Source organism: Rana temporaria, chromosome 4, assembly GCF_905171775.1.
Source record: "Rana temporaria chromosome 4, aRanTem1.1, whole genome shotgun sequence".
NCBI lineage: Eukaryota > Metazoa > Chordata > Amphibia > Anura > Ranidae > Rana > Rana temporaria.
The window spans coordinates 229,575,244-229,600,655 of NC_053492.1; the positions used below are offsets into that span (position 1 = coordinate 229,575,244).

At 40.9% G+C, this 25,412-nt stretch overlaps 1 protein-coding gene and 1 pseudogene across 1 annotated transcript in view; both read left to right on the forward strand.

Moving 5' to 3' along the window:
* Positions 1–25,412, forward strand: part of CD109 (CD109 molecule) — a 187,295-nt gene that overhangs the window by 116,047 nt on the left and 45,836 nt on the right. The window contains exons 22-26 of the mRNA XM_040349961.1: positions 952–1,164; positions 8,119–8,263; positions 10,549–10,722; positions 19,686–19,767; positions 21,058–21,286. Of these exons, the coding sequence (XP_040205895.1) occupies positions 952–1,164; positions 8,119–8,263; positions 10,549–10,722; positions 19,686–19,767; positions 21,058–21,286 (843 nt within the window). The remainder of the gene's footprint in view (positions 1–951; positions 1,165–8,118; positions 8,264–10,548; positions 10,723–19,685; positions 19,768–21,057; positions 21,287–25,412) is intronic.
* Positions 14,831–15,940, forward strand: LOC120937040 (annotated as a pseudogene).

Consider the following 25,412-nt stretch of genomic DNA (forward strand, 5'->3'; position numbering starts at 1 on the left):
CTTAAAGAGACATGTACAGGTACGCGATTGTGCCCATCCGTGCCATTCTGCTGAAGTATATCAGGGTGAAGGGGTCGGCGGAAGTGGTTAATATCCATACCAGACCTGAAGGGCCTGATATGGAATTTGGGCCCTTTTTATTTTGGTTCGGGGTTGCCCTTAATATTCATACCAGACCCAAAGGGCCTGGTAATGGACTGGGGGGGACCCCTGTCGTTATTTTTCAATTACTTTGATCTGTATTGTCGGGACCCGACAATTCATGAATAGTCGCGAGTAGTTTTAGATGACTTTTTTCCGTTAGAAATTACACTTTGTGCAGTGACAGCTCTAAACACGAGAAACATGCGCTACTTTACAGGCATACTATACACACCCCCAGTTACGAAATTTAAAGGAATATTTCACTTTTATTGTTTCACTTTTAGCATTATTAAAATCACTGCTCCCGAAAAAACTGCAGTTTTTAAAACTTTTTTTTGCATTGATACATGTCCCCTGGGGCAGGACCCACATCCCCAAACACTTTTTATGACAATAACTTGCATAATAACCTTTAAAATTAGCACTTTAGATTTCTCCCATAGACTTTTAAAGGGTGTTCCGTGGCTTTTCGAATTTGCCGCAAACTCCTAAAATGTTTCGCTGTTCGCAAAACGGGCGAACAGCCAATGTTCGAGTCAAACTCATGTTCGACTCGAACATAAAGCTCATCCCGAATTACAACATGAACTTAGTAATAAGACTACCAATAAGTACATATAGCTAAATGCAGATGAGACCAAGTTGTTATTTTACTTAGATATATACTGTTAAGACCAGACATTGCAATAAGAAATAAACAAAACAATCATCATATGCTGTTGCCTAAAACACCCCAATGTATTACACATACCACTGGCCAGTTTTCAGCAAACTTAATTTGCCTTTAACCATAATTTCCTTTCATAGGTTTCTGTGACCCTTGAACAAAGTGATGCATATGAAATCAACATAGAATTTATAAATGCAACTGGAAGCCAACAAACCGTATCTGTCCCAAGTCGAGAAGGAAAAATGATTTTCTTTCCAATTAGACCGATTCAGCTGGGCGAGATTCCAATTACGGTGAAAGCCATATCCTCCCTTGCTTCAGATGCAGTGATTCAAAGGCTCCTCGTCAAGGTAATTTTTTGAAATATAAAATTTGGATCGATGTCCTAGCAGAATAAAAAGGGTAAAAGAATATCCTTGCTTGCCTCGAATGCAATGATTCAAAGGCTCTTTGTCAAGGTAATTTTTAAATAACATCTAGATTGATTTCAGACTACCAAAAAAACGAAATTATGTCAGACTAAAAAAGCATATTTGACCACAAGTGTATGGTATATACAGCTGTGACAATGAGGTAAGCAAGAAACAACAACCCAAAACTTACAAGAGAAAAAAAAACTTTTAATAATGCTCCAAAACTTGGAACTGAGACTCAGATCAAATGATTGTGATATTGTTGGACATTGTTCCAGTTTAAATTAGACATAGGAAATTGTAAATTGTTGATACTTTTTCCCCCCTATATATAGCAGGAAATTAAAATGTAGCATAGATCAAGCCAATGCTTTTATGTGCATGGCAAGTGACCGATCTGTTGGCACTGAAGTTGTATCTGAGCCAGGATCCATACACCTCAGGGTTAATGGAGTTCAACTTGATGTACACTAAACTCCATGTGGAAAAGATCACAATTATCCATTGAGTGGCAATAATGAATTATTCATACAGCAAGTGTAATGGATGGCTAGGAGACATGTCCTAACACTACACATCTGTGGCCTTCTAGTATGTTTCCATTCTTGTTGATTGCCAGCAGTTTTCTTATGGGGTTCCATAGGAACTCCTTGCCTGAACTCTGTAAACAGAGTTCAGAAAATCATGCGAAAAATGTATGTACACCGATGTTAATAATTTTTTTGTTTTTATCTTAACTCCTCAGGACCACACGGTGCCAGCATTTTTTTCTGAAAATGCTATTTGGTTATCTTAATGTTGTTTGGGACTGAGTAACTACTTGTATTTTATTTATTTATTAGATGTATTTATGCAGTGCTTTACATATTATAAATTAACAGCAGTCTCTGCCCTCAAGAAGCTTAACATTTAGGGTCTCTCTTTCACACCCATGCATATACATATTAGGGCCAATTTAGACAGGCGTCAGTTAACCTACCAGCATGTGTTTGCAGTGTGGAAGGAAACTGGATTGCCCACACAAGCACAAGGAGGATATGCAAACTCGTAACATATAACACATAATTATCCTCATCAAATGTCATATGTGATCCTTCTATTTTTTCTAGAACTATAATACTTACATGTGGGTATAGTGTTTAAAGGTATATGCACCCAAACCTTTATTTTACTTTTGGGTACAACTATTAACCTGCCTGGCGGTCTTCCCGTGTGTGACTCGGGGTGAGATTTTCAGGCTGCGAATGGTTACCCCGTGTCACACACGGGCTTGCCTCGCTCGATGCAGAAAAAAGGTTTTCTTACCTTTTCTCCGCGATCCAGCGTTGAATCCTCGCAGTGCACGGCGGGCGGATGTCCGCTCGATGCTGTGTGTTCCCCTGATTCCCTTCCCTGCGAGCGTCGCGACGCAGGGGGCGGAAGGAGGGGGGGGGGCGGCGGGAAATTCAAACGTATAAAAAGTAAAACAAAGTAAAACACAGTAAAAACACACTGATATCATTGGATTAAATTTTAAAAAAATACAGTGACCTTTGATTGCCCCCCCCCAGTGCTTTCCAGTGCCCTGTCTGCAGAATTACTGTATCAGTGTCTGTATATTGCACAGCAATAATGGCAAAGCGCGCCTCTGCATCAAACTTATTATGCGACTTGCTGCCAAACAGCGACAGCGATGCCGAATCCATTGCGGAGGAGCTGAGCGACAGCGACGCGTGGGAAAGTTCATCGTCGGATGCAGAAAGTGATGTGGTTGACGATCCTGCACCTGTGCCCAGCGACGTGCGGACCTGGTGCGCAATTGATTGCGCTACGGAGCACGTAGCGCCCCCTAGGTTTCCGTTTACAGGATCACCTGGAATAAAAGTGGACATAGAGGATGACAATCCCTTAGAATACCTCCGACTATTTTTGACCGATGAGGTGATCGACAAAATTGTTTTGGAGACCAATCGGTATGAAGAACAGCAATCTGCTACCCAGCAGTTATTTTCAAGACGCAGAAAATGGGAGCCTGTGACCAGCAAGGATATATGGAAATTCCTTGGCCTCCTAATTTTGCAGGGAGTGGTGGGAAAACCACTCCAAAAGTGGTACTGGACCACAAATAAATTATTGGCCACACCTTTTTTTGGAACAGTAATGTCCGAATATCGGTTTTCACTAATAATGAAATATTTGCACTTTGCAAATAATGAGGAATTTGACGAACGGTCTCATCCAGCTCCAAAGCTTAAAAAAATTTGGGATATTTACCAAATGGTCCTGCAGAATTTCCAGCGGACCTACATACCGGAGAGGGACATTTCAATAGACGAAAGTCTCATGGCCTACAAAGGTCGCCTAAGCTGGATTCAATTCATTGCGTCTAAGCGCGCTCGCTTTGGGATAAAATCCTTTATGTTATGTGAGTCCAGCTCGGGATATATTTGGAACTCAGTACTTTATACTGGCAAAGGGACCAAATTCTCCCCGAGATTCAGTGATTTTGGGATGGCAACCGCGTCAGTGCTTTCATTGATAGAGCCCTTGCTCAACCAGGGCTACTGTATCACTACGGACAATTTCTATACGTCCCCAGAACTATACGAGTTCCTACTTCTGAATAGGACAGACGCTTATGGGACTGTGAGGCCTAACCGGCGTGACATGCCGTCAGGATTTCCAAACAAAAAGCTCGGGAAAGGACAAGTAGCTGCATGGCAAAAGGGGAAAATGTTGGCTCTGAAGTGGCGGGACAAAAAGGACGTTTCCCTTTTGAGCACGGTCCACAACACCTCGACCGCCATGGTCCATACCAAAGGTGGGAAAGACGTTCTAAAGCCACAGGTGGTGTTGGACTACAACCACACGATGGGAGGTGTGGACAGGGCTGACCAGGCCATGACTTTTTACCCTGCAATGAGAAAGCAGCAAAAAAAATATTATAAAAAGATTTTCCGACATCTTTTGGAGCAATGTCTTTGGAACTCTTTCATCCTGCTCAAAAAAAAAAATGTCAGGTCTATCGTCCATGCGGACTTTATGTGGAAGGTGGCTGAACAAATTTTCCTCAAAAACCAAAAACCAACGGTGGTAAACCGTTCTGGACGACGGGCTTCTGGGGTTGTAAATCCAGAGCGACTAACTGGTCGACATTTTTTGGAATATGCACCACCCACTCCAAAAAAAGCAGCACCCTCACGGATGTGTGTGGTTTGCTGCTCCAAGCGCGACGCCAGCGGAAGGAAAATTCGCAAAGAAACGCGCTACTGTTGTCTCGACTGTGATGTTGGACTTTGCGCCATACCGTGCTTTAAGGATTTCCACACCCGAGACATTTATTGAATTATCATTTTGCACCCCTGTTTGACCCCCCAAAAAATCAGAGTATCTGAATATATTATTTGTTAAAATTTATTGAATAAAAACTATTGTTATTATTAAATTATTATTTGTTATTATTTATTATATTATAATTTATGATTTTGTGTTTCAAACTTTGTCATAGTCTATTAGAGACTCTGGTTTGGACAGATTTAGGTGAGTTATTCCTAAGAATTGCAGGCCTGCAATCTAAAATGCCAAATTTCCATGCAAAATAATGGTACCGCTTTCAGCACCTTTTTTCAGAAAGAATCATACCGCCAGGGAGGTTAATGACTAAAGTAAATGTTGCATTCTGAGTTCCCATTTCCACTCTCCTGCATGTCTGTTTAGGAAAATGTACTGGACTTTACATTTATTTATTATAAGAAAAGCAGAAACACTGCGTTCTATGAGATTAAAAAAGTCCTGCGAGAGTTGTAGAAAACATTTCAAATAACTTTCAAATCATTTTAATTAATATTTATGTATAGCAAAAAATTTTTTGGAGATAAAAATGTATTAAGACATAACACATTCTAAAATGTACACAATCCCTGGTATGGAAACAATTCCAGTGTACTACATACTAAAAACCCTATATATAATGGGCAAGCACTTTAATTAAAAGTTTACAATAGAATTTCTCAAATAGTGAATCCTGCCAGATGATGTTATCAGAATGGTGAATGAAAATCCAGAATACAGGCATATACCAAACTCAGGTTCTCAGGGCTTATCAGAGGGACTCTAGTGAACCAAGTTTCAACTCAGCCCTAACATTTGTACTGTATGTGGTCTCCAGACAGTCCAAGATTTCAAACCTTGAAAAGAGGTAGCTTATATTGTGCTGTCTGAGGAGATTTGCCCTCTATTCCGGTCCTAAAGATGCAACAAGGTATAAGGGATTAACAAAGGAATAACAATCATGGAGTAAATAGCAGTTCATCCCTACAATTGGTCAGTCCATTCTGTTTGTTCTCCCCTTGGGTTTTTAATGCAAACAAACACAAGCATAACACTATTATATTGTATAAAAAATATTTAACAACAACTGATACAAAACATATTAAAACATAGCACGGTATGGAAACAATTCCAATGTACTGCATGCTAAAACCCCTATACAGTAAAACCTTGGACTGCGAGCATAATTCGTTCCAGAAACATGCTTGTAAACCAAAGCACTTGTATATCAAAGTGAATTTCACCATAAAAAATTATGGAAACTTAAATGATTCATTCCACAACCATTTATTCATAAATCCTTAAGTATATAGTTCATATAAAAAGATTATAGCAATGTGATAGGTTGTGTAACCATAAAATATCCATCCACAAATGGAAGCCTCCACAAGGGGATTAGAAGCAAAATCCATCAGAAGCTACAGAGTATAAAAGAGAAGAGAGGCGCCTCTAAGTGTAGCAATATGTTGCTAAATGTTGTACCTTCATTAAATGTAACCATATTGCTACACTAATTCCCCCGTACACACGATCGGAAATTCCGACAGCAAAAGTCAGATATGAGCTTTTGAATGGAAATTCCGACCGTGTGTATCAGGGATTCTCAAACTACGGCCCTCCAGCTGTTTGGCGGAACTACACATCCCATGAGGCATTGTAAAATTCTGACATTCACAGATATGACTAGGCATGATGGGAATTGTAGTTCCTGAACAACTGGAGGGTCATAGTTTGAAGACCCATGGTGTGTATGCTCCATCAGACTTTTGCTGTCGGAATTTCCGCCAACAAAAGATTGAGAGCTTGTTCTCAAATTCCTATCGGAAAATCCGATCGTCTGTAGCAATTGCGACGCGCAAAATTCCGATGCATGCTCAGAAACAATTTGACGCACGCTCGGAAGCATTGAATTTAATTTTCTCAGCTCGTCGTAGTGTTGTACATCACTATGTTTTTGACGGTCGAATGTTCATAGAACTTTTGTGTGACCGTGTGTATGCAAGCCAAGCTTGAGCGGAATTCTTTTCGGAAAAACCATCCAAGGTTTTTTTGACGGAAAATCTGATCATGTGTACACGGCATTAGAGGCACCTCTCTTCTCTTTTATACCCAGTTGTGACATGACGCTACTCTATCAAGACATCGCTTGTATATCAAGTGAAAATGTATTAAAAAATGTTGCTTGTCTTGCAAAACACTCTCAAACCAAGTTACTCTCAAACCAAGGTATTACTGTATATCATGGGCAGGTACTTTAACTGATATTTAACAATATCATTTATTAAATAGTGAATCCTGCAAGAATAAGCCCCGAATGCATTTCAAATGCTTTGGTCAAAATCTTCCTCAGAAAGCAAAATAGTAGATATAGAGAAAAATATCTCATTGAACATGGACCTGAGCCCTTTAAAAAACAGGTGTGATTACCCCAGACCTGCAGGCGCCAGCTGGACAGGGGGCACCCATATCAGAACACATGAGGAACCACATGGCTTTCCCCTGCCAAGAATGAAGGAACCACCAATTAGAACAAACCACCATATTAGGAATATATTATCATCAGAATGATGAAATACTTCAAATAAATGTATAGCATACAGACATATACTAAATCCAGGTTCTCAGGACTTGTCAGGAGGACTCTAGTGCACCACTTTTAAACACAGCCCAAAAATATGTAAAGGTGTCTAGCCAGTCTAAGGTTGCAATACCTCTTTTCAAGGTTTTAACTCTTGGACTGTCTGGAGACCACACACATATGTTAGGGCTGAGTTGAAACTTGGTTCACTAAAGTCCCTCTGATAAGCCCTGAGAACCTGAGTTTGGTATAAGCCTGTATTTTGGATTGCCATTCACCATTCTGATAACATCATCTGGCAGGATTCACTATTTGAGAAATTCTATTGTAAACTTTTAATTAAAGTGCTTGCCCATTATATTTAGGGTTTTTAGTATGTAGTACACTGGAATTGCTTTCATACCAGGGATTGTGTACATTTTAGAATGTGTTATGTCTTAAAAAAAATTGTATGAATAAAACTGTTGCAAAATATTTGTATACAACAGTTTATATGAGGATATCTTGCAAAGTTAAAGAACTCCAGTTTTAGGTAGATGTTATTTTTATGGGTTTCCACATTGGAATATTTACTATCACCTCTTCTTTTGATGACAACTGTAAAATGTTGTATATAACATCACTTTTTGTCTCAAGGACAGAGGTCACCATGACAATATAGAGGGTGATTCCAAGAATCTTTATCAGAAAAATTGACACTGATAACAATATAAATTAACAAAAGTGTTAATCCTTTTCAACTCCATCTGAAACAAAAAAAAGTTTTGCTTATACATACACTTTTATACATTGTCAGTGTAGCTATGATATCTAATTAGATTGTTTTCTATGACAATGAGCACAGGAATTGCAACTTCATGGGACATCAGAAGTACATCGTTGTGTGACATAAGTCTGGGAATATCTTAATAGTTGGATCACTACATGTGGAATTCTAGCAGGCATGGTGCTTTCAGCTAATTGCAGGGGTTTAGAGTTAATTATGTACTGCTTTATTTTGACAGGCTGAAGGAATAGAACACTCATATTCACAAACTTTACTTTTGGAACTGATGAACAATAAACCACAAAATGTCTCTAAAGCTTTGAACTTTACATTCCCTCCTGATGTAGTAAGTGGCAGTGAAAAGGCATTTATCACTGTTGTTGGTAAGGATAACATTAACATTTTTAAACAATATTGTAATGAAACAAAGCAAACATTTCATTTGTTCATTCAAAAGAATATTTTTTTTTATCTGTTCTATGTATCTCTTTTAAATGTACAAAGTTACTTTTCCTCAGTTTGACCTCAGAGATAAACTCCAAGCCAACAGCTAAATACAATGCTTAAAATAAACAAAAGGGCTCTTTTACCTGCCAAAACATTTGTATTGCTATCAATATAGTGCTAAAATTTACACAGCACAGCCAGGTCCGGGACCCCCTTTTTACTCCACTACAGTTATGCAATGCAGCCTGATCACATGCCTGTCCTCAGCCTCTGACTGGATGGTATGGATTAGCAACAGACTGATAAAGTCATCACTCTCTCTCCTTTTATATTTTAAAACAGCAATTGCAGTACACTTAAAGGGGTTGTAAAGGTACCATTTTTCCCCTAAATAGCTTCCTTTACCTTAGTGCAGTCCTCCTTCACTTACCTCATACTTCGATTTTGCTTTTAAATGTCCTTATTTCTTCTGAGAAATCCTCACTTCCTGTTCTTCTGTCTGTAACTCCACACAGTAATGCAAAGCTTTATCCCTGGTGTGGAGTGTCGTGCTCGCCCCCTCCCTTGGACTACAGGAGAGTCAGGACACCCACTAACACACAGCTCCTTTCTCTATCTGCAACGTAGAGAGCGTTCTGACTCTCCTGTAGTCCAAGGGAGGGGGCGAGCACAACACTCCACACCAGGGAGAAAGCCTTGCATTACTGTGTGGAGTTACAGACAGAAGAACAGGAAGTGAGGATTTCTCAGAAGAAATAAGGACATTTAAAAGCAAAATTGAATGATAAGGTAAGCGAAGGAGGCCTGTACTAAGGTAAAGGAAGCTATTTAGGAAAATAAATTGTACCTTTACAACCCCTTTAACGCAGTTCTAAAGGCAAAGCATTTTTCACCTTAACGTACTCCCTGCATTAAGGAAAAAAAATTCCACTGTCTGGTGCCCCGCCCCTAAAGATTTACCTACCTACGATCCAGCACTGTTCCCATCTGCAGCACTGCTCCACTGATTTCCTGGATTCACAGTGAGTGCAGCAGGAGCCAAAGGCAGTCAAATCCTATGAGGAGGGAGTGGGGGGCATGGCTGAGGCATGCTATGTGTATCTATGAACACACACAGCCTGGCTTGAGAGCGTATTTTATACAGGTACCCCCATAGCACACAGCTTTCTATGATTGCACTTGTAGGGAGGAGAGTACAGGGCTAATGGGGGACCACCAAAGAAGAGACGAGGGACTGGCTCTGTGCAACATCATTGCACACAGCAAGTAAAAAATAACAATTTTTTTATACCATGCATCAAATTCCTAAATGCACCACTTTTACATTGTGTTGCAAAAATCTATTTTGCCACATTCAATGCGACAAATTCCAAAAGAAATATTGAAGCCTCGTACACACGACCGAGGAACTCGACGGGCGAAACACATCGTTTTCCTCGTTGAGTTCCTTGTTAGGCTGTCGAGGAACTCAACAAGCCAATTTTCTCCATTCCTGTCAAGGAAATAGAGAACATGCTCTCTTTTTGGCTCGTCGAGTTTCTCGACAGTTTCCTCGATGAAAATTTACACACGACCGGTTTCCTCTGCAAAAAATATCTCCCAGCAAGTTTCTTGCTGGTTTTTGCCGAGAAACTCGGTCGTGTGTACGAGGCCTGACAGTTTGTATCTTACAGACGTGGAGCTAATGAAGATAAACTTTTTTCTGTACCAAGATATACTGGCACAAACAGTTTTGCCAAAGTGTTTTGGGTGCATTCTAAAAGTGGCGCAGAATGAGCCAAATTCTAGTAAAAGTTATAGACAGGTATATGAATTTGGTGCATGCTGCACTAGTCTTTATGAATTTCAGGGAATGTGAGGAACTAAGACTGGAGCAGCTGGATCTAGCGCAGCTGTGCATGGCAACCAATCAGCTTCTAGCTTTCAATTTCAAAGCTTAACCAAATCAACCAAAGTCAGACCAAGATAGGTTAATATGCAAAGCAGCTCTAGATTTTGACTGTTCCAGTTTTAGTAAATCCCCCCCCCCTCTCTAAGAGAATAATTTTTCAAAATTGGAGCAGCCAGAATCTGGAAGAACTGTGCATGGCAACCAATCAACTTCTATCTTTCTTTGTTTTTGCTTTGCCTCATATCGTTGCCACATGGATTGATTCTAACTTATGCTTTTTAGCCATATTTTATCTTAACTTGTTGATAAGAACAACTCCTTGTTCCATAGGTGATGTTCTAGGACCTTCAGCCAGCAGTCTGCAGTCACTAATTCAACTTCCCTGTGGTTGTGGTGAACAGAACATGATCAGATTTGCTCCTATCATTTTTATAATGGAATATATAACAAATACAAGGCAGACAAATGACCATGCTCCCAAACTGATTTCATATATGAAAGAAGGTAAGAAAAGTCAGGTTATTTGAAATGAGACAACTTCGAATACACCGTTGAGATATGAAGCGTTAAAGCTGAAAAACCGCTAGCAGACATGCTCTTTATTGCAGAAGAGACATGCAATACCTATTATGCAATAAAATAAACCTACCTGTCTGCTTACAGTTTTCTTCAGAATGTACACTGTGTACATTTTGGCACAGATCTCCCCTGCACATGTGCAACAGTATTGTCATCCAATGCTGATTAATGAAGATGGCTGGGTCATCAGGGGCACAACGGCATCAGAGGCATCAGGTTCCCCTTATGATGTCCTTTCTGATGAAATGCGTTGGAGAGAGCCGTAAACCATGAAGTCACTAGGCAATCGCAGATAATTCTGGGATATGTAGTTTTGCAACGTCGATTTCAAGTGCAAGGTTTTATAAGTGTTTTTAACTGATCTTGATAAATTGTTTAACCAGATTTACACCATGACAAGTGTTCAGAAAGTATTTTAAGGGGGAACCACTCTGATAGGAGAACTAATTAAATGGGCTGCTGAGCTGGGGAATATTCAAATCTACTAGTGCTGTGTTTGACTTCTCTTATGAGGGTCTTATTGGAGATTTTCATTTTTTGATTCACTGAAGGATCATACTGTTGGTGTAATGGGCTTTCACATCACCTGTTTGCTTTATTCGGACTGAGTGTTTATCACTCATGTACCAATTTATGCACATGTTACTGAAGCGCTGCACTTATTTATCAATAGCATCTATCATTATACAAAAATAGGAGGAGGCACATACAGTACACATAGACAGCACATGTTTCTTCTTCCTCTTTTTATATTAATAAATAGGTTGATGATTAAAGGCCTTTCTGTCTACCTTAAGGGGGTTGTAAAGGTTCATGTTTTTTCACCTTAATGCATCCTATGCATTAAGGTGAAAAAACATCTTACAATCACTGCCCCCCCGTTTTACTTACCTGAGCCCTGGAAAGTCCTGCGTCGCAAACACGCTCTGCCTTTGCTCAGTCTTCTTGGCTCATGCTGCTGTCAATCAACTCCAATGATGCGAGGGCCGGGCCGAGTCCTGTAGTTGGCGGCTATGGATGCCGAATACAGGACTCGGGAGCGCTCCCGCAAGGTAACCACCTTAGGAGAGTGCTTCCCAGAGGGGGTTATCAGAAGCGGGGAGGAGCTGAGACAGCCACCGAAGGACAGTCCCCAGAAGATGAGGATTGGGACCACTCTGTGCAAAAAGAGCTGCACAGTGGAGGTAAGTATGACATGTTTGTTATTTAAAAAAAAAAATATTTGAACCTTTAGTATCACTTTAAATATAGTCCTATTAATTTGGAATACGACCACAATATAAGCTAGCCAAAGATAGGAATATGCTTCTTTGAGAATGATGAGTAGGTTCCTGCTGCTAATAATCACATGTCTTGCCTGAAGTTGCACAATTAATTAACAACTTTCATTACATCTAATCAGTGCTTCCTAATTTGCCTATCACCTCTAAGAGCTTTCCTAAAACATCCCCAAATATTTTCATCTTTGGAGAAAGAGGGGATTATGGGCATATCCTCTTGGGGAGGCAAAAATTACAAATCATTTTCAGACTAAAAATTATTTGATCTAGTATAGGCAGGATCAGAGTATAAGCAGAGCTTTTTTTCTCAGAAAATAGGTGCAGGAACTCAACCACGACCCCGTTCAGATTTCAAAAACAGTAGAAGGGTCTTAAAGGGGCATTAAATACCAGGATTGTATTACATACAGAGTGCAGAGTTCAAGGGGCTACACACAGAGTGTAGAGCTGTCACTTGTAAACACAGAAACCACACTTCTGTGTTTACAAGTGATAGTGGTGAGCAGGCACCAAAGGGTCTGAGCCAGAGGTGGTGGAACTAAGTTCCCCCAAGTTCCCCCTGAAAAAAAGCCCTGAGTATAAGCATGGGAAAAAGCTCATATAAGTTAAACCTGTAGTAGAAAATGAAAGCACTTAGTTATAAACTATTCAAAATCAAATGTACAGGGGTTGCGTGGACTGTAATCCAAGAATTCAGATACAAATTTTAGAGCTTTAGCTAGTCACACATGTGAAAATACAGCCTCTTATTCTGGCCCTTCAGATACATTAGCTAGAATGAAGATGTACAGTATACAGCAGGGATATGCAATTAGCGGACTTCCAGCTGTTGCAAAACTACAAATCCCATCATGTCTCTGCCTCTGGGTGTCATACTTGTGGCTGTCAGAGTCTTGCTATGCTTAATGGGACTTGTAGTTCTGCAGCAGCTGGAGGTCCGCTAATTGCATATCCCTGGTATACAGTGTATTAATAAGGTTGTTTCAGTCTACAATATGCATGGTTTCAATTCTAATTCTAATTTCACGTGCCATACAAACCACTCCGTAGGCATTTGTTGTGTTTCATAATCAGGGGGCTTGTGTTACCTTGTAAATATTGCAAAATTATGTAGATCGAATCAGAAAGATTTAATTTTCAGCTTGCTGACTAATGCAAAAAATCTGTCACTATCACTGATATTTGTAACCCAAAGCTGTGGGAAAAACTTGCTTGATCACCTCAAAATTAAAATAAAAGATATGTTGGTCTGTGAGAATGCCAGTAATTAGTAATGGAATCAATATGTTATAATAGGGATAGCATACTGTTTAACTGAAATAGAAGAGAAGTGTAGGTAATCAGAACTACAGAATTGTATGCCTCCTTGTTAGAAGACCATGCACCATATTTCTGGTGCAGGATTTACCTTCAAAAGTCTAGATGCTGCCTTCTCTTACTTTGTGGTCCTAAGCAATGGCCATGACTGTCTTATGGAGAGAACATAGTTATCTCTTGGTTAGCAGGCCCACACAATGATCTGAAAATTCTTGGGAGTCTATTCATAAAGTGGAAAAAAGTGATAATATGGTCTTTTTCTACTGCTCTCTTGGTGGTTATCTGTTGGGCTGCCACTTCTTGGTATGCTGTTTATACAGACAGGGGTAACAATCATTATTTTTAATGATTAGTAGTTCTGTCTCTAGGTGGTAGTGTATGTATTGTTTTGTCTTGTAGAGCTACATAGTTATGATGTCATTTCATGTCTCTGTGCTACTGTTTTCCATTAAAATAAGAAGGGCTCAGCCTGTCTTTTCATCACAGCGCTGGCCATCGGCTCACACTGCGAGGAGTGCCTGACAGGTTTGGAGTCCATTTCCAGCTACAACTCCTCCCTTGAGTCCCTCATGTTTGATATTCCTAATTTTATTTCCATCTCCTGTGTATACCAAATCAAACAAAAGCCATGTGTAAAGCGACGGCAGTTCCACCTTGGAACTCATTCGGCGACAGCGTCATGACGTCATTGCGCGGCGCCGATTGCGTTCCACACTGGCACGCGGAAGTGCCGAACACCACGTGTGCTCCTCTTCAGCGGTAATTGCTCTCACTATAAATTCACTACTGCTGCATAATACAGCGTTCCTTTATTGACGGCGTAGCCTGGTCCAAGCTATCCCAAACTGGATCCACGCTGCCATCAATACTTTTCTAGCTGTGGGGACATGCAAACATCTTTACCTGCACTGGACTCTCGCTTCCTGAAATCATAGCTGACAACAAAACCCTTCTATTACAAAGAAGCCTCATCCTCTGCAAATGGATAAGTACCCCTGAAGCTATATTATCAATGCCAGTGAATTCACCTGTTCTCATACTGCATATACCAATTGTATATTGAAAACAGCCGTGTTTAAATTACCACCTAGCTTGGAGATAACCACTCTGGATTCATGCTACTATTGTGAAACTTATCATACTAAATGTTCCTTGAGTACTCATGAAGATTATATGTATATTACACGCCATAGGTTATATCTTAAAAGGACATAGTTCCTTAAGGCATTCATATAATTACCAAGTGCTTCTCTCCAAAACGTATTATCCTAACACAGTACCTTCTTAAGCTACGTGCTTGACATCTGTTAATCGTTGAATACGTTATTCTGCCCTGTATATGAAACATGTTTGCATATGCATTTTAAACTAGTGCTTGCAATAATACCTCCTCGACTACTTCCTGAAAGCATTTCTCTCTGTGTGACAGATGATGTAATGAACCCCAAACTCTTCGAGATTAAGAGTGACGCCTGGGGTCCAATACTGAATGTCATACTACATTGAGAAATGCATTGTCCCCTTTAAGATGATCTAACTCTCTGCAGTTGTGGTTCACTCCCGTCTACCATAGTTTGTGACACCATGGCAGAAAGAACCGATCTGATCCGGAGGGCCTAGCTGGCAGAGCAGGCATAATGATACAATGGTATGGAAGCCAACATGAAGGCTGTAACAGAAAGCATAGAGGAGCTGTTCAATGAAGAAAGGATCCTTCTTTCTGTTGCTTACAAGAATGTGGTTGGAGCAAGGAGGTCTTCTTGGAAGGTCATTTCCAGCATTGAGCAGATGTCAGGTGAATCGGAAAAGAAGTTGCAATTGACTAAAGAATACAGAGAGAAAACAGAGAACAAGCTCAAGAGTGTTTGTGACACAGTTTTTAATTCCTAAAGCCACGCAACCAGAGTGCCAGGTATTTTACCTGAAGATGAAAGGGGACTATTACCGATACCTTTCAGAGTTGGTGAAGGATGCTGAGAGAATCCAGACAATAGAAGACTCACAAGCAGCTTATCAAGAAGCATTTGACATCAGGAAGCAGAAAAAAAAGCCAACCCACCCCATCCGCTTGGGGTTTAACACTAAATCTTTCCATATTCTATTATGAAATTCTTAATAGCCCAGAAAAGGCTTGTTCACTGGCAAAGACTGCATTTGATGAAGCCATCACAGAGCTAGACACCCTCAATGAAGACTCCTAAAATTATGCAGCTACATAGAGACAACTTAACATTATGGACGTCAGATACCAATGAAGGTGGTGAGAGCGGTGAACAACTAACCAGTGCAGCAGACACATCTTTCCCCGAACAACCCTTTTTACGTCTCCATTCCTAATCGCTCCACGTGGATTTTCTATAGCAAAGAGTCCATCCATGTGTAACAAAATTAAAGTTTTAAGTTTCTTCACGCTGCAGCTTTGGGAAACTCCCTTTTTTTTGTTTTAATTTTCCCCCCCTTTTTTTTATGTTGAGATCATTGACTTTTTTGGTGTGCGGTTACTGCTGTAGAGAAGTATTAATGGTTTCACTTCATGTTAAAATTTATAACAGCTTTTTTTTTTTTCTTTCCCATTTTTCAACCCTGTAAAAATCCCAAAGTTGTACATTCGGGGGTAGTGAAGATAATTAAAAAATATTAGGTGTGGCTGTTGAATTAAATGAAATTGCTGTTAGCAGGTTCTGTGTACTTTCTATCTAGCAGATGTTAATTGAAATCAGTGGCTGCTGGCAGCAAATGTGGAAAACTTTTTTTTTCCCTCTCACTTCTTTCCCTCCTTGCTGCTGTTCAGTTAACCTCCCTGGCGATATTCCCGAGTCTGGATCAGGGTAAGATTTCAGTACTAATAGCGGTAACTCCGAGTCGGACTCTGGATTGCATCGCAGTATCCAGGCAGAGTTACTTACCTTGTCCCCTGGATCCTGCAATGTCTCCTCGCTGTGTGAGCGAGCTGTCTCCTCGCTCCAATCACACAGTGCCCGAGTGCCACCGAGCTCCGTTCCCTGCGACGTTACGACGTACGGGGGCGGAGATCGGCACCAAATTCAAAAAAGTAAAAACACAGTATACATACAGTACTGTATAAAATAATTACACACCCCATTTGTCCCTAGTGGTCTGTCCAGCGACCTGCATGCAATTTTATATTATAAATACATTTTTTTCTGCCTGAAAACTGGAGATTGTCCATAGCAACCAAAAAGTGTCCCTTTATGTCAAAAGTGGTTTTAGACCAACTAGAAAACAGCGATGATAAATTAGAATCACTTGCAGAATTGTGCGATAGTGATTTGTGGGGAAATTGGTCATCAAACACTGAAAGTAATGACAGTGTTTTTGATTTGATTACATTATTGAATAATTTTTATTATTATTATTATTATATTATTATTTGTTATAATTATTTATAGTTATTTATTATATTATAATTTATGATTTTGTGTTTCAAACTTTATCATACCCGGGATGTCTACTAGACTCTTGTTTGGACAGATTTAAGTGAGTTATTCCTGAAAATTTTAGGCCAACAATATAAAACGACAAATTTCCATGCAAAACAATTGTACCGCTTTTAGCACCAAAAATCTGAAAGAATCATACCCCCAGGGAGGTTAACAAACCTGTGCCTATTCCAATAAACCCATCATTATACTCCTGCTCTTGTTGTCCTGGTGTTCACTTAGCATGTAACAGATGCATGTTATGCACACAGTAATCTGCGGTGTAATCATTTCAGTACACTGGAACTTAAGGGTTAATGGAAGCCAATTAAATAGTTTTTGAATGACGCGTTTATTTTTATTACTTCCAGATGTATTCCTGTAATGAGGGTGTTGCATTTTATCCTGTGATTGAACACCTCAGTTGGCTTGTTTCTTGTCATTGTAGTTCCACATGAGAAGAAGGAGGAAGGAGATAGCAAACAAGCAGAGCTTCCCCTTTTGGGTGGAATTCCGCTTTAATAAGAAAGCTATACCAGACTAAGCTGATTAAAGGCTGCATTGGTAAAGTGGGTCTGTGATGCTGTGAAAGTACCACAGACCCCTTCTTCAAGTCAGCCTTCAAAGCACCACAGGCACCCCACCTATTTCAACCTCTTTCCCAGATATTGCAATGTCACTACCTGGGTAATTTCATTGTTTCCACTAGTCATGGTCATAGCAGACAAGAGACAGTCATCCTTCAGTCCAGGATCAGTCTCTCTTACACACATGTGCAACAAGAATGAATGCCTGTAACCAAAGCACGCTCAAGTGGGCACGTGTATAAGAAGTGGCTGCTCCAGTAGCTCTTCTATCTTATAGAATGCCAACAGTGAGAAGGATACTGTTCCACTCCCAGGGCAACTAACAGATGACTGCTTAACTCCTAGGTATTGTGGTACTGAACGTGTGCTGGTTAGATACTGACAATGGGTAATGGAAGAATCTGGCTGATACTGGCTGATACTAAGACTTTGGGTGGGTACACAGGACCCTGGAATTGGGTTCCAATTCCAGGACAGTCCTATGAAAATCAGAGTGATTGGGAGGTGTGTGATTGCTATACAGAATAATAACTGCACCGGAAGTTTAATATTAGTGTAATAAACTTTTTCCAAGATTTGCTTTGCAGTGAGGTAGACCAAATAAGCAAACATAGAAGCAGATTAATTTAAGGGATAGCTTATTTTAACAACAGAAAGTGATGTTATGTAAAAACATTAGGTTTTATAAAAAAAACATATTTTTTTCCATATTACAGAACTATTTAGTCCAATAGTGATATTTCAGCTATAGGGGGATCAGGTATGCTGACTCAAATATCTGTTGAGGACACTTTGTTACATTGTTTACAGTAGAGGTGGATGCAAACGCTGAGCCAAGCAGGCCACAGTGTTTGTTGTTAGTAAAAGGCTACATTTAGAAATTCTTTTTTTAACTACCATGTGTAGGTTATAAAAATCAGAGCAAATTTAACAGCAATATTTGTGGAAATTAACTGACAAAGAAACATATTCATCAGGCTGGCAATGAAAAGAAACAACAGTAAACAAACCAGAGTATTGCCACATATGGCTACTGATTTGCTTCCCGATCAGGAAAGGGATGGAAGCCAAAGGTAAGAGCTCTCCTTAGCAGGAACGATTCACATGAGGTGGATGAGGCATGTAAGAATAAAAGGATGCTTTCCATTATGTCAAACTGTTTATTAGAATAGACAATCCCCCCCACACATAAAATATTCTTACAAGAAAATGTTAAAAAAAAGCCTGTCTCTCACAGTAATAGCAACAGATCACCACCGTTAGAAGTTCCAAAAGAAACGCCTACCTCGATGAGTCCCGGAATGACGCTTACTGTGATGGACATGGTGAGTCGTGTGGTCATGGACTGACGCGTTTCGTCATTCTGTCTACACTGAACTGTCAATAGGAGGAGCGGGTTATTTGAACTACTCTTTGCATGCTATTTTATAGTGTAATGGACATTTAGTGGATGCTGTTTACCATAGTTTTATTTATGATGTTGTAGGACATGGGAAGATTATTTCACTGCAAATATATGAAACATTATACTGTTGAATATTTTATGTTATTCACAAGAAGCGCTGTTAATGTTGTACTTTTTAGTTAGGCATATATTTTTATATGTCTGAGGTATTAGTGAGCAGCCACCCCATAATTTTGGTGCTCCATCCAGTTCCCAATTGCTCAATCCCACCACTCATGATCCCTGCCAATCCTTCAATGCACAACGTGGAAAAACAATGATAAAGGTCTTTGCATAGTAGAAAGGTCAACCGCAGCCTTAAGATGAGGGTAGAACCTTCCAAAATTGTATTACTGTAAAGCATCTGCTATGCAAAATTAAACTCCTGTTTAATGATGGGAACAAATCTGCTTCCATCTAAAAAAACTGACCTGCTTATTCTGCAATCTGGCATGTTTGCTTAAATATCAGTATGAAGCAAGCAATCACGTGCAAATATTGCTGTGTGATTATCTTAAGCATTTACACAGCCGTGACAAATAAACCTTGTATTTTGCCCATAACGTTTGTTTCCTATGATTATGTCCATCTAGTAACCATAATGCAATATTTTCCTGATAGAGCTATTTCAGGAACATACTGAATTATTGCAACTAAATGCAGATGCCTAATAATAAGCCCCCCAATCTGTTCAGATTTGGTTGATGGTAACCACGTACTTATGCTCAAGCATTCTATGTTAACACTTCATATACTTTTCAATATTTGTAATTACGATCCTCATAAAATCTGACTATATGCAGCAATGAATTTATTTCAGGATACCAGAGAGAACTTGTCTATCAAAGAGAAGATGGATCTTTTAGTGCATTTGGAAATGACGACCCTTCTGGAAGCACATGGTATGTTGGATGTTAATAAATAATAAGCTATATATATCACAATGATCTATGATGAAAAACATCATACAGTCATCAAGTCTTGCACTGACACATCAAATGTGGTCCTTGTATTGACTCTCCCAATCCCATTCTAAGCTCTGCTGTACAGACTGAATGGTAGATTTCAAGAGGTTTATACCAAGTCAAATTCAGATACTAAAGAAATAAATATTGCTCTTGTCTAAACAAAACAAAGGACAAGCTGCTACACAACAATGTGACAAAATTGGACAAGTGATAAATATATAAATGTAGCGCCCTCCCCATGTTGAGGGCATGTGGCCTGGTACGTTTCAGGAGGGGGGGGCGCTCTCTTGTCCCCCCTTTTTTTGCGGCCTGCCAGGTTGCATGCTCGTATAAGGGTCTGCTTTAGATTTTGGGAGGAACCTCCAGGCCATTTTGTTATAAAAAAAATGTTGTGGGGTTCCCCTTAAAATGCATACCAGACCTGAAGGGATTTTGGGAAGGGCAAAACCACGCCATTTAACAAAAAAAATGGTGCAGGGTTACCCTTAATCACTTCAATATATAAACCACACTGCCTTCATTGACTGAATATAGAGTATACGCTGAATATCTAGACTACACTAAATGCAGAGTGTGTGTATATATATATATATATATATATATATATATATATATATATATATATATATATATAAACTAATCTGAGACTGTGTGTGTATATATATATATATATATATATATAAACTAATCTGAGACTGTGTGTGTATATATATATATATATATATATATATATATATATAATAAATACACTGCCATTAACCAACCTGCCTGCCTAATCTAGCTCAATCTATCTCCGTCCACACACTACACATGGCCGCTGTGTAAGCAGCCTTATATAGTGTGGGGCGTGGACTTAGTCCCCCTGAGCCATGATTGGCCAAAGGCACCATGCCTTTGGCCAATTATGGCTCTCTCAGCAGAGCGCGCTGCGATTGGCAATGCACTGCGATCTCTTATGAGGCCCTTGTCCCCATCAACATGGGGACAAGGTGCTTTGGAGGGTCCCAAAACACCCTTCCCATGTTGAGGGCATGTTGCCTGGTACATTTCAGGAGGCATGGTGCACAATTTCTAGTTAACATTACAGTTCAATTCGCTCATGAAAGCTGGATTTACCTGTATATGTGTATACTGTTGATAGTAAAATTAATATAAATTCTTAAGAGTCTGTATATTGGTGTTAAAATAGCACAGTTTCAAGTTAACATTTACTTTTTTTTTTAGGTTATCTGCATTTGTCTTACGATGCTTTTTAAAAGCTCGTCAATTTATTTTAGTTGATCCTGTAGTACTACATGATACACTGACATGGCTACTGAAGCATCAGAAAAAAAATGGAGAATTTTGGGAACCTGGAAGAGTAATAAATACTCAGCTTCAAGGAGGTCAATACAGCCCAGTTACGTTAACTGCATATATAATGGCAGCTCTTATTGAATACCCTGGGCTCCTGGTAAGAGACCAATTTCTATATAACTTTTAAATAAAAAAAAACTGTTCCATTTAAAAATATTTCGACCTTCCCAAAGAAACAATGTCTTTGGGAAAAGTAAGCCTTAACCTAAGTAGCAGCTGGTCACATGACCTCTATGATCCACTTAAAAGCTCCATTGTTCGTGCTATGTATAAAAACCTACCCTTGCAAAAGCAGAAAGCACTGGGTCAATGTAGCAGCTCTTGCATCCATAATATTTAAGTTGACTAGTACACTCCCTTTCGATACAGGATGTTTGCTTATTGTGTATTTATTCCCTCAAATTAGTAGTTCTATTGGTATTATACTGTAGAGTAAGTACTCTTCCCTTCACAGAAAAGAGCAGAATAGTTGGCTGATTTACACTGAAAGAGAGAAAACTTAGCACTTCCTAAGACTCCATCTTTCAGATAGTATGGCAGCTTGCTGAGATGGTAGATTCCACAAACTGCATGAACTCCCTGGAAAGACTCAAGCCCTGTAAACACGGCCGGGAATCCCGTCAGGAAAAAAACGTTGGTTTTCCTGACGGGATTCCTGGTAAGCTTGCCTTGCAAAGCCGTGTATACAGAAGGCCACTCAAAAGAACCGCCGTTCTTTTGAATTGCAAGAACGCAGTGCCATCATCGACTACGACAAGCCGACGTCTCGTCACATTCGATTCCGTTGCTGCCATCTTGCAACACCCCACACTAACTTTGTATGCTATAGTAGGTGATCGCGATATTGTGTCAATCTTGTTCCCTTTCTCGGCGAGATTGACCACCTACGAGCCCCATCGCGGGAGCCAGCGCCGAGCTGGTTTGCCGCGATGGAGACAAAGCCGTCATAGAAGCGACGGGAGATCCGACTTGGATTCCCGCCAATTCTACCTTCGGCATTTGGTATGTATGCATTCCTGAGAGGGAGAACTCCACGCCAATTTTTAAATAAAAAACCAACATGGGTTCCCCCCCCAGGAGCATACCAGGCCCTTAGGTCTGGTATGGGTTGTAAGGAGACCCCCCCTATGCCAAAAAAACGACGTAGGGGGTCCCCCTACACTCCATACCAGACCCGTATCCAAAGCACGCTACCCGGCCGGCCAGGAAAGGAGTGGGGACGAGCAAGCGCCCCCCCTCCTGAGCAGTACCAGGCTGCATGCCCTCAACATGGGGGGGTTGGGTGCTCTTGGGCCCCGCCACCCCAGAGCACCCTGTCCCCATGTTGATAAGGACAGGGCCTCTTCCCGACAACCCTGACCATTGGTTGTCGGGGTCTGCAGGCGGGGGGCTTATCGGAATCTAGGAGCCCCCTCAAATAAGGGGGCCCCCAGATAACGGCCCCCCACCCTAAGTGAATGGATATGGGGTACATCGTACGCCTACCCATTCACCTGGAGGCAAAGTGTTAAAGTTAATAAACACACGACACAGGGTTTTTAAAATAATTTATTAGTCTGCTCCGGGGGCCCCCCCTGTCTTCTTTAGCTCTTTCACCAGGGGGGCTTCTTCTTCACCGCCGTCTGGTTCTCTTCCGCTCTCCGGGGTGTCTTCTCCGCTCTCCGGGGGTCTTCTCCGCTCTCGGGGGGTCTTCTTCTATCTTCGCCGCTCTCCGCTGTTGACTCGGCGCACCCCACCCCAGTTCTTATCCAGCTGTCCGGTGCCTTCTCCTTCAGGGCTGGCCGCCGCTATCTTCGTGTGTTAGCTCAATTACTAGCGGCGTCCAGCCCGCTGTTCTGTGACGTCTTCTTCTTCTCTTCTCTTTTTCTCCCTTCTTCCGATGTTGACCCGACGCCTCTTCTCGCTGCAATGACGGGTGCGCGGTTCGCATCCGATTTATATAGGCCTCTCTTATGATGTCACAGTCCTATCATGCTCTGGTACCTACCCACTTGGTACCTACCCACGTGGGTAGATAGCGGAGCATGATGAGACTGAGAGGCCTTTATAAGTCGGATGCAAACCGCGCACCTGTCATTGCAGCGAGAAGAGGCGTCGGGTCAACATCGGAAGAAGGGAGAAGAAGAGAAGAGAAGAGAAGAAGAAGACGTCACAGAACAGCGGGCTGGCCGCCGCTAGTAATTGAGCTAACACACAAAGATAGCGGCAGTCAGCCCTGAAGGAGAAGGCTCCGGACAGCGGGAGAAGAACTGGGGTGGGGTGCGCCGAGTCAACAGCGGAGAGCAGCGAAGATAGAAGAAGACCCCCCGAGAGCGGAGAAGACCCCCGGAGAGCGGATACTGTTTTATTACTAAGAAAAAACAAATAAAGCTGCGCCACAATAATCACAGTTATAAGGAATAACCCCTATAATAAAATAGTGTAATCAAATAAATCAGTCCATAGTGAGTATTTAACAGCATGGAAGTAGTTAAAGTGGATCCTCTAATAGGCACACTCATGCAGATGTTCCTTAACAGACCACACCGCTAAAGTGACAAATAGACTTGACTGAAGTGATCCCTTTACCAGTAAAAGGGGCTGCTTACCAGAGGGTAAGCCAACTGTGCGTTTGGCTGTAACCCAGCCACGGCCTTTCATCCACAGGATCCCAGAGGAAAGCAGCTCTCAGGCACTCGCTAGATAGCACTCTCCCATATGTATAGTTAGGAAACAAGAGAAGGATGCACCATAGCGTAATTCAGTTATAAAAAAAAGGTTTTAATATAGTACGGTAAAAGGTACTCACAAACATTGCGGTAAAAACAGCATTGGTTAAAATCGAAATAAGCCGGCCGGCAAATTACAAGGAGCCCTTCCTCCTCAACGTGGTGACGCTACTGCCTGTCCTACCCAGACGCGTTTCGTCATCATCTGACGTTCTCAATGGGGGTGGTTTTATTACTACAATCTTGTATATAGTCCCTTATCATCCCCTTCCAGAGCTTGCATACTATTGATGTTAGGCTAACTGGTCTGTAATTCCCAGGGATGTATTTTGGCCACATTGACTTTTCTCCAATCAGCTGGTACCATTCCAGTCAAATTAGGAACAATGGTCTGGCAATTACTTGACTGAGTTCTATAAGGACACTCGGGTGCAAGCCATCTGGTCCAGGTGACCTATTATTGTTAAGTGTTTCAAGTCTATTTCTAATTCTGTCCTCTGTTAGCCATGAGGGTGCTTCCTGTGATGTGTCATGAGGATAAACACTGCAGTTTTGTTTACTGAAGCCCCCCGATTCCCTCGTGAACACTGAACAGAAGAATAAATGTAATACCTTCACCATCTCACCATCCTTTGTAACCAGATTCCCTTCCTCAATTTTATGGGGCCAATTTGGTCTGTCCTTAGATGTAAATTATTGGGCATACAGTACAATGGGTATGGGGGTCTGGGTACTGCCCTGGTGGACATGCATCAATGAAAAAAAAGTTTGTAAAAAACATCATTTTTAAATGAACAGTGATTTACAGATGCTTAAAGTGAAACAATAAAAATGAAAAATTTCCTTAAATATAGTGCCTGTGGGGTCCCCTTAGTCTGCCTGTAAAGTGGCTCAGCTGTACCATATATAGAACCAGCTGCAACAAAAATGAAATTTATAAAGGCAAAAAAGTGTAGTTTTCCTTGCAAGCTTTCTTTATTTTATAAACAATGGCTTGGGTAGCAAGGCCACAATTTATTGCACTCTGAACAAGATTAGACTGCACACTAGTCTCTGCATGAGTGACAGAGGACAAGGAGGATGAGGGTGGTTTAGTAGGCCAGTCCACCACCTCCTCTGCGTGCTGTGTCTGGACAGCATGGGCAAGATCACTAAGCATAGGAAATGGTGCCCTGCCTGAGTACAGACCATGTCCACCTTTGCCTGTTGACACAGACACAGACTTCGCTGGCCCCCTCGCAGTGCCATAGGAAGGTTTGCCTCTCTATGTAGGCCTCCCAGACATGATGGGGGGCTTATTATCAAAATGTAATAGAGAAGGGGAAATGTTTACTTGGCTGCATGTTAATCAATGGAAAGTGGAGAAGTGGAGTTTGGTGCAATTTAACTTGAGTACTCACTACATAGACACACTCCTCTGACATACTACAATATACTGCAGTAAAACTGCACTGACACACTACAATTCCTGCAGTAAAACTGCACTAACGCACTTCAATCTACTGCCATATAAGT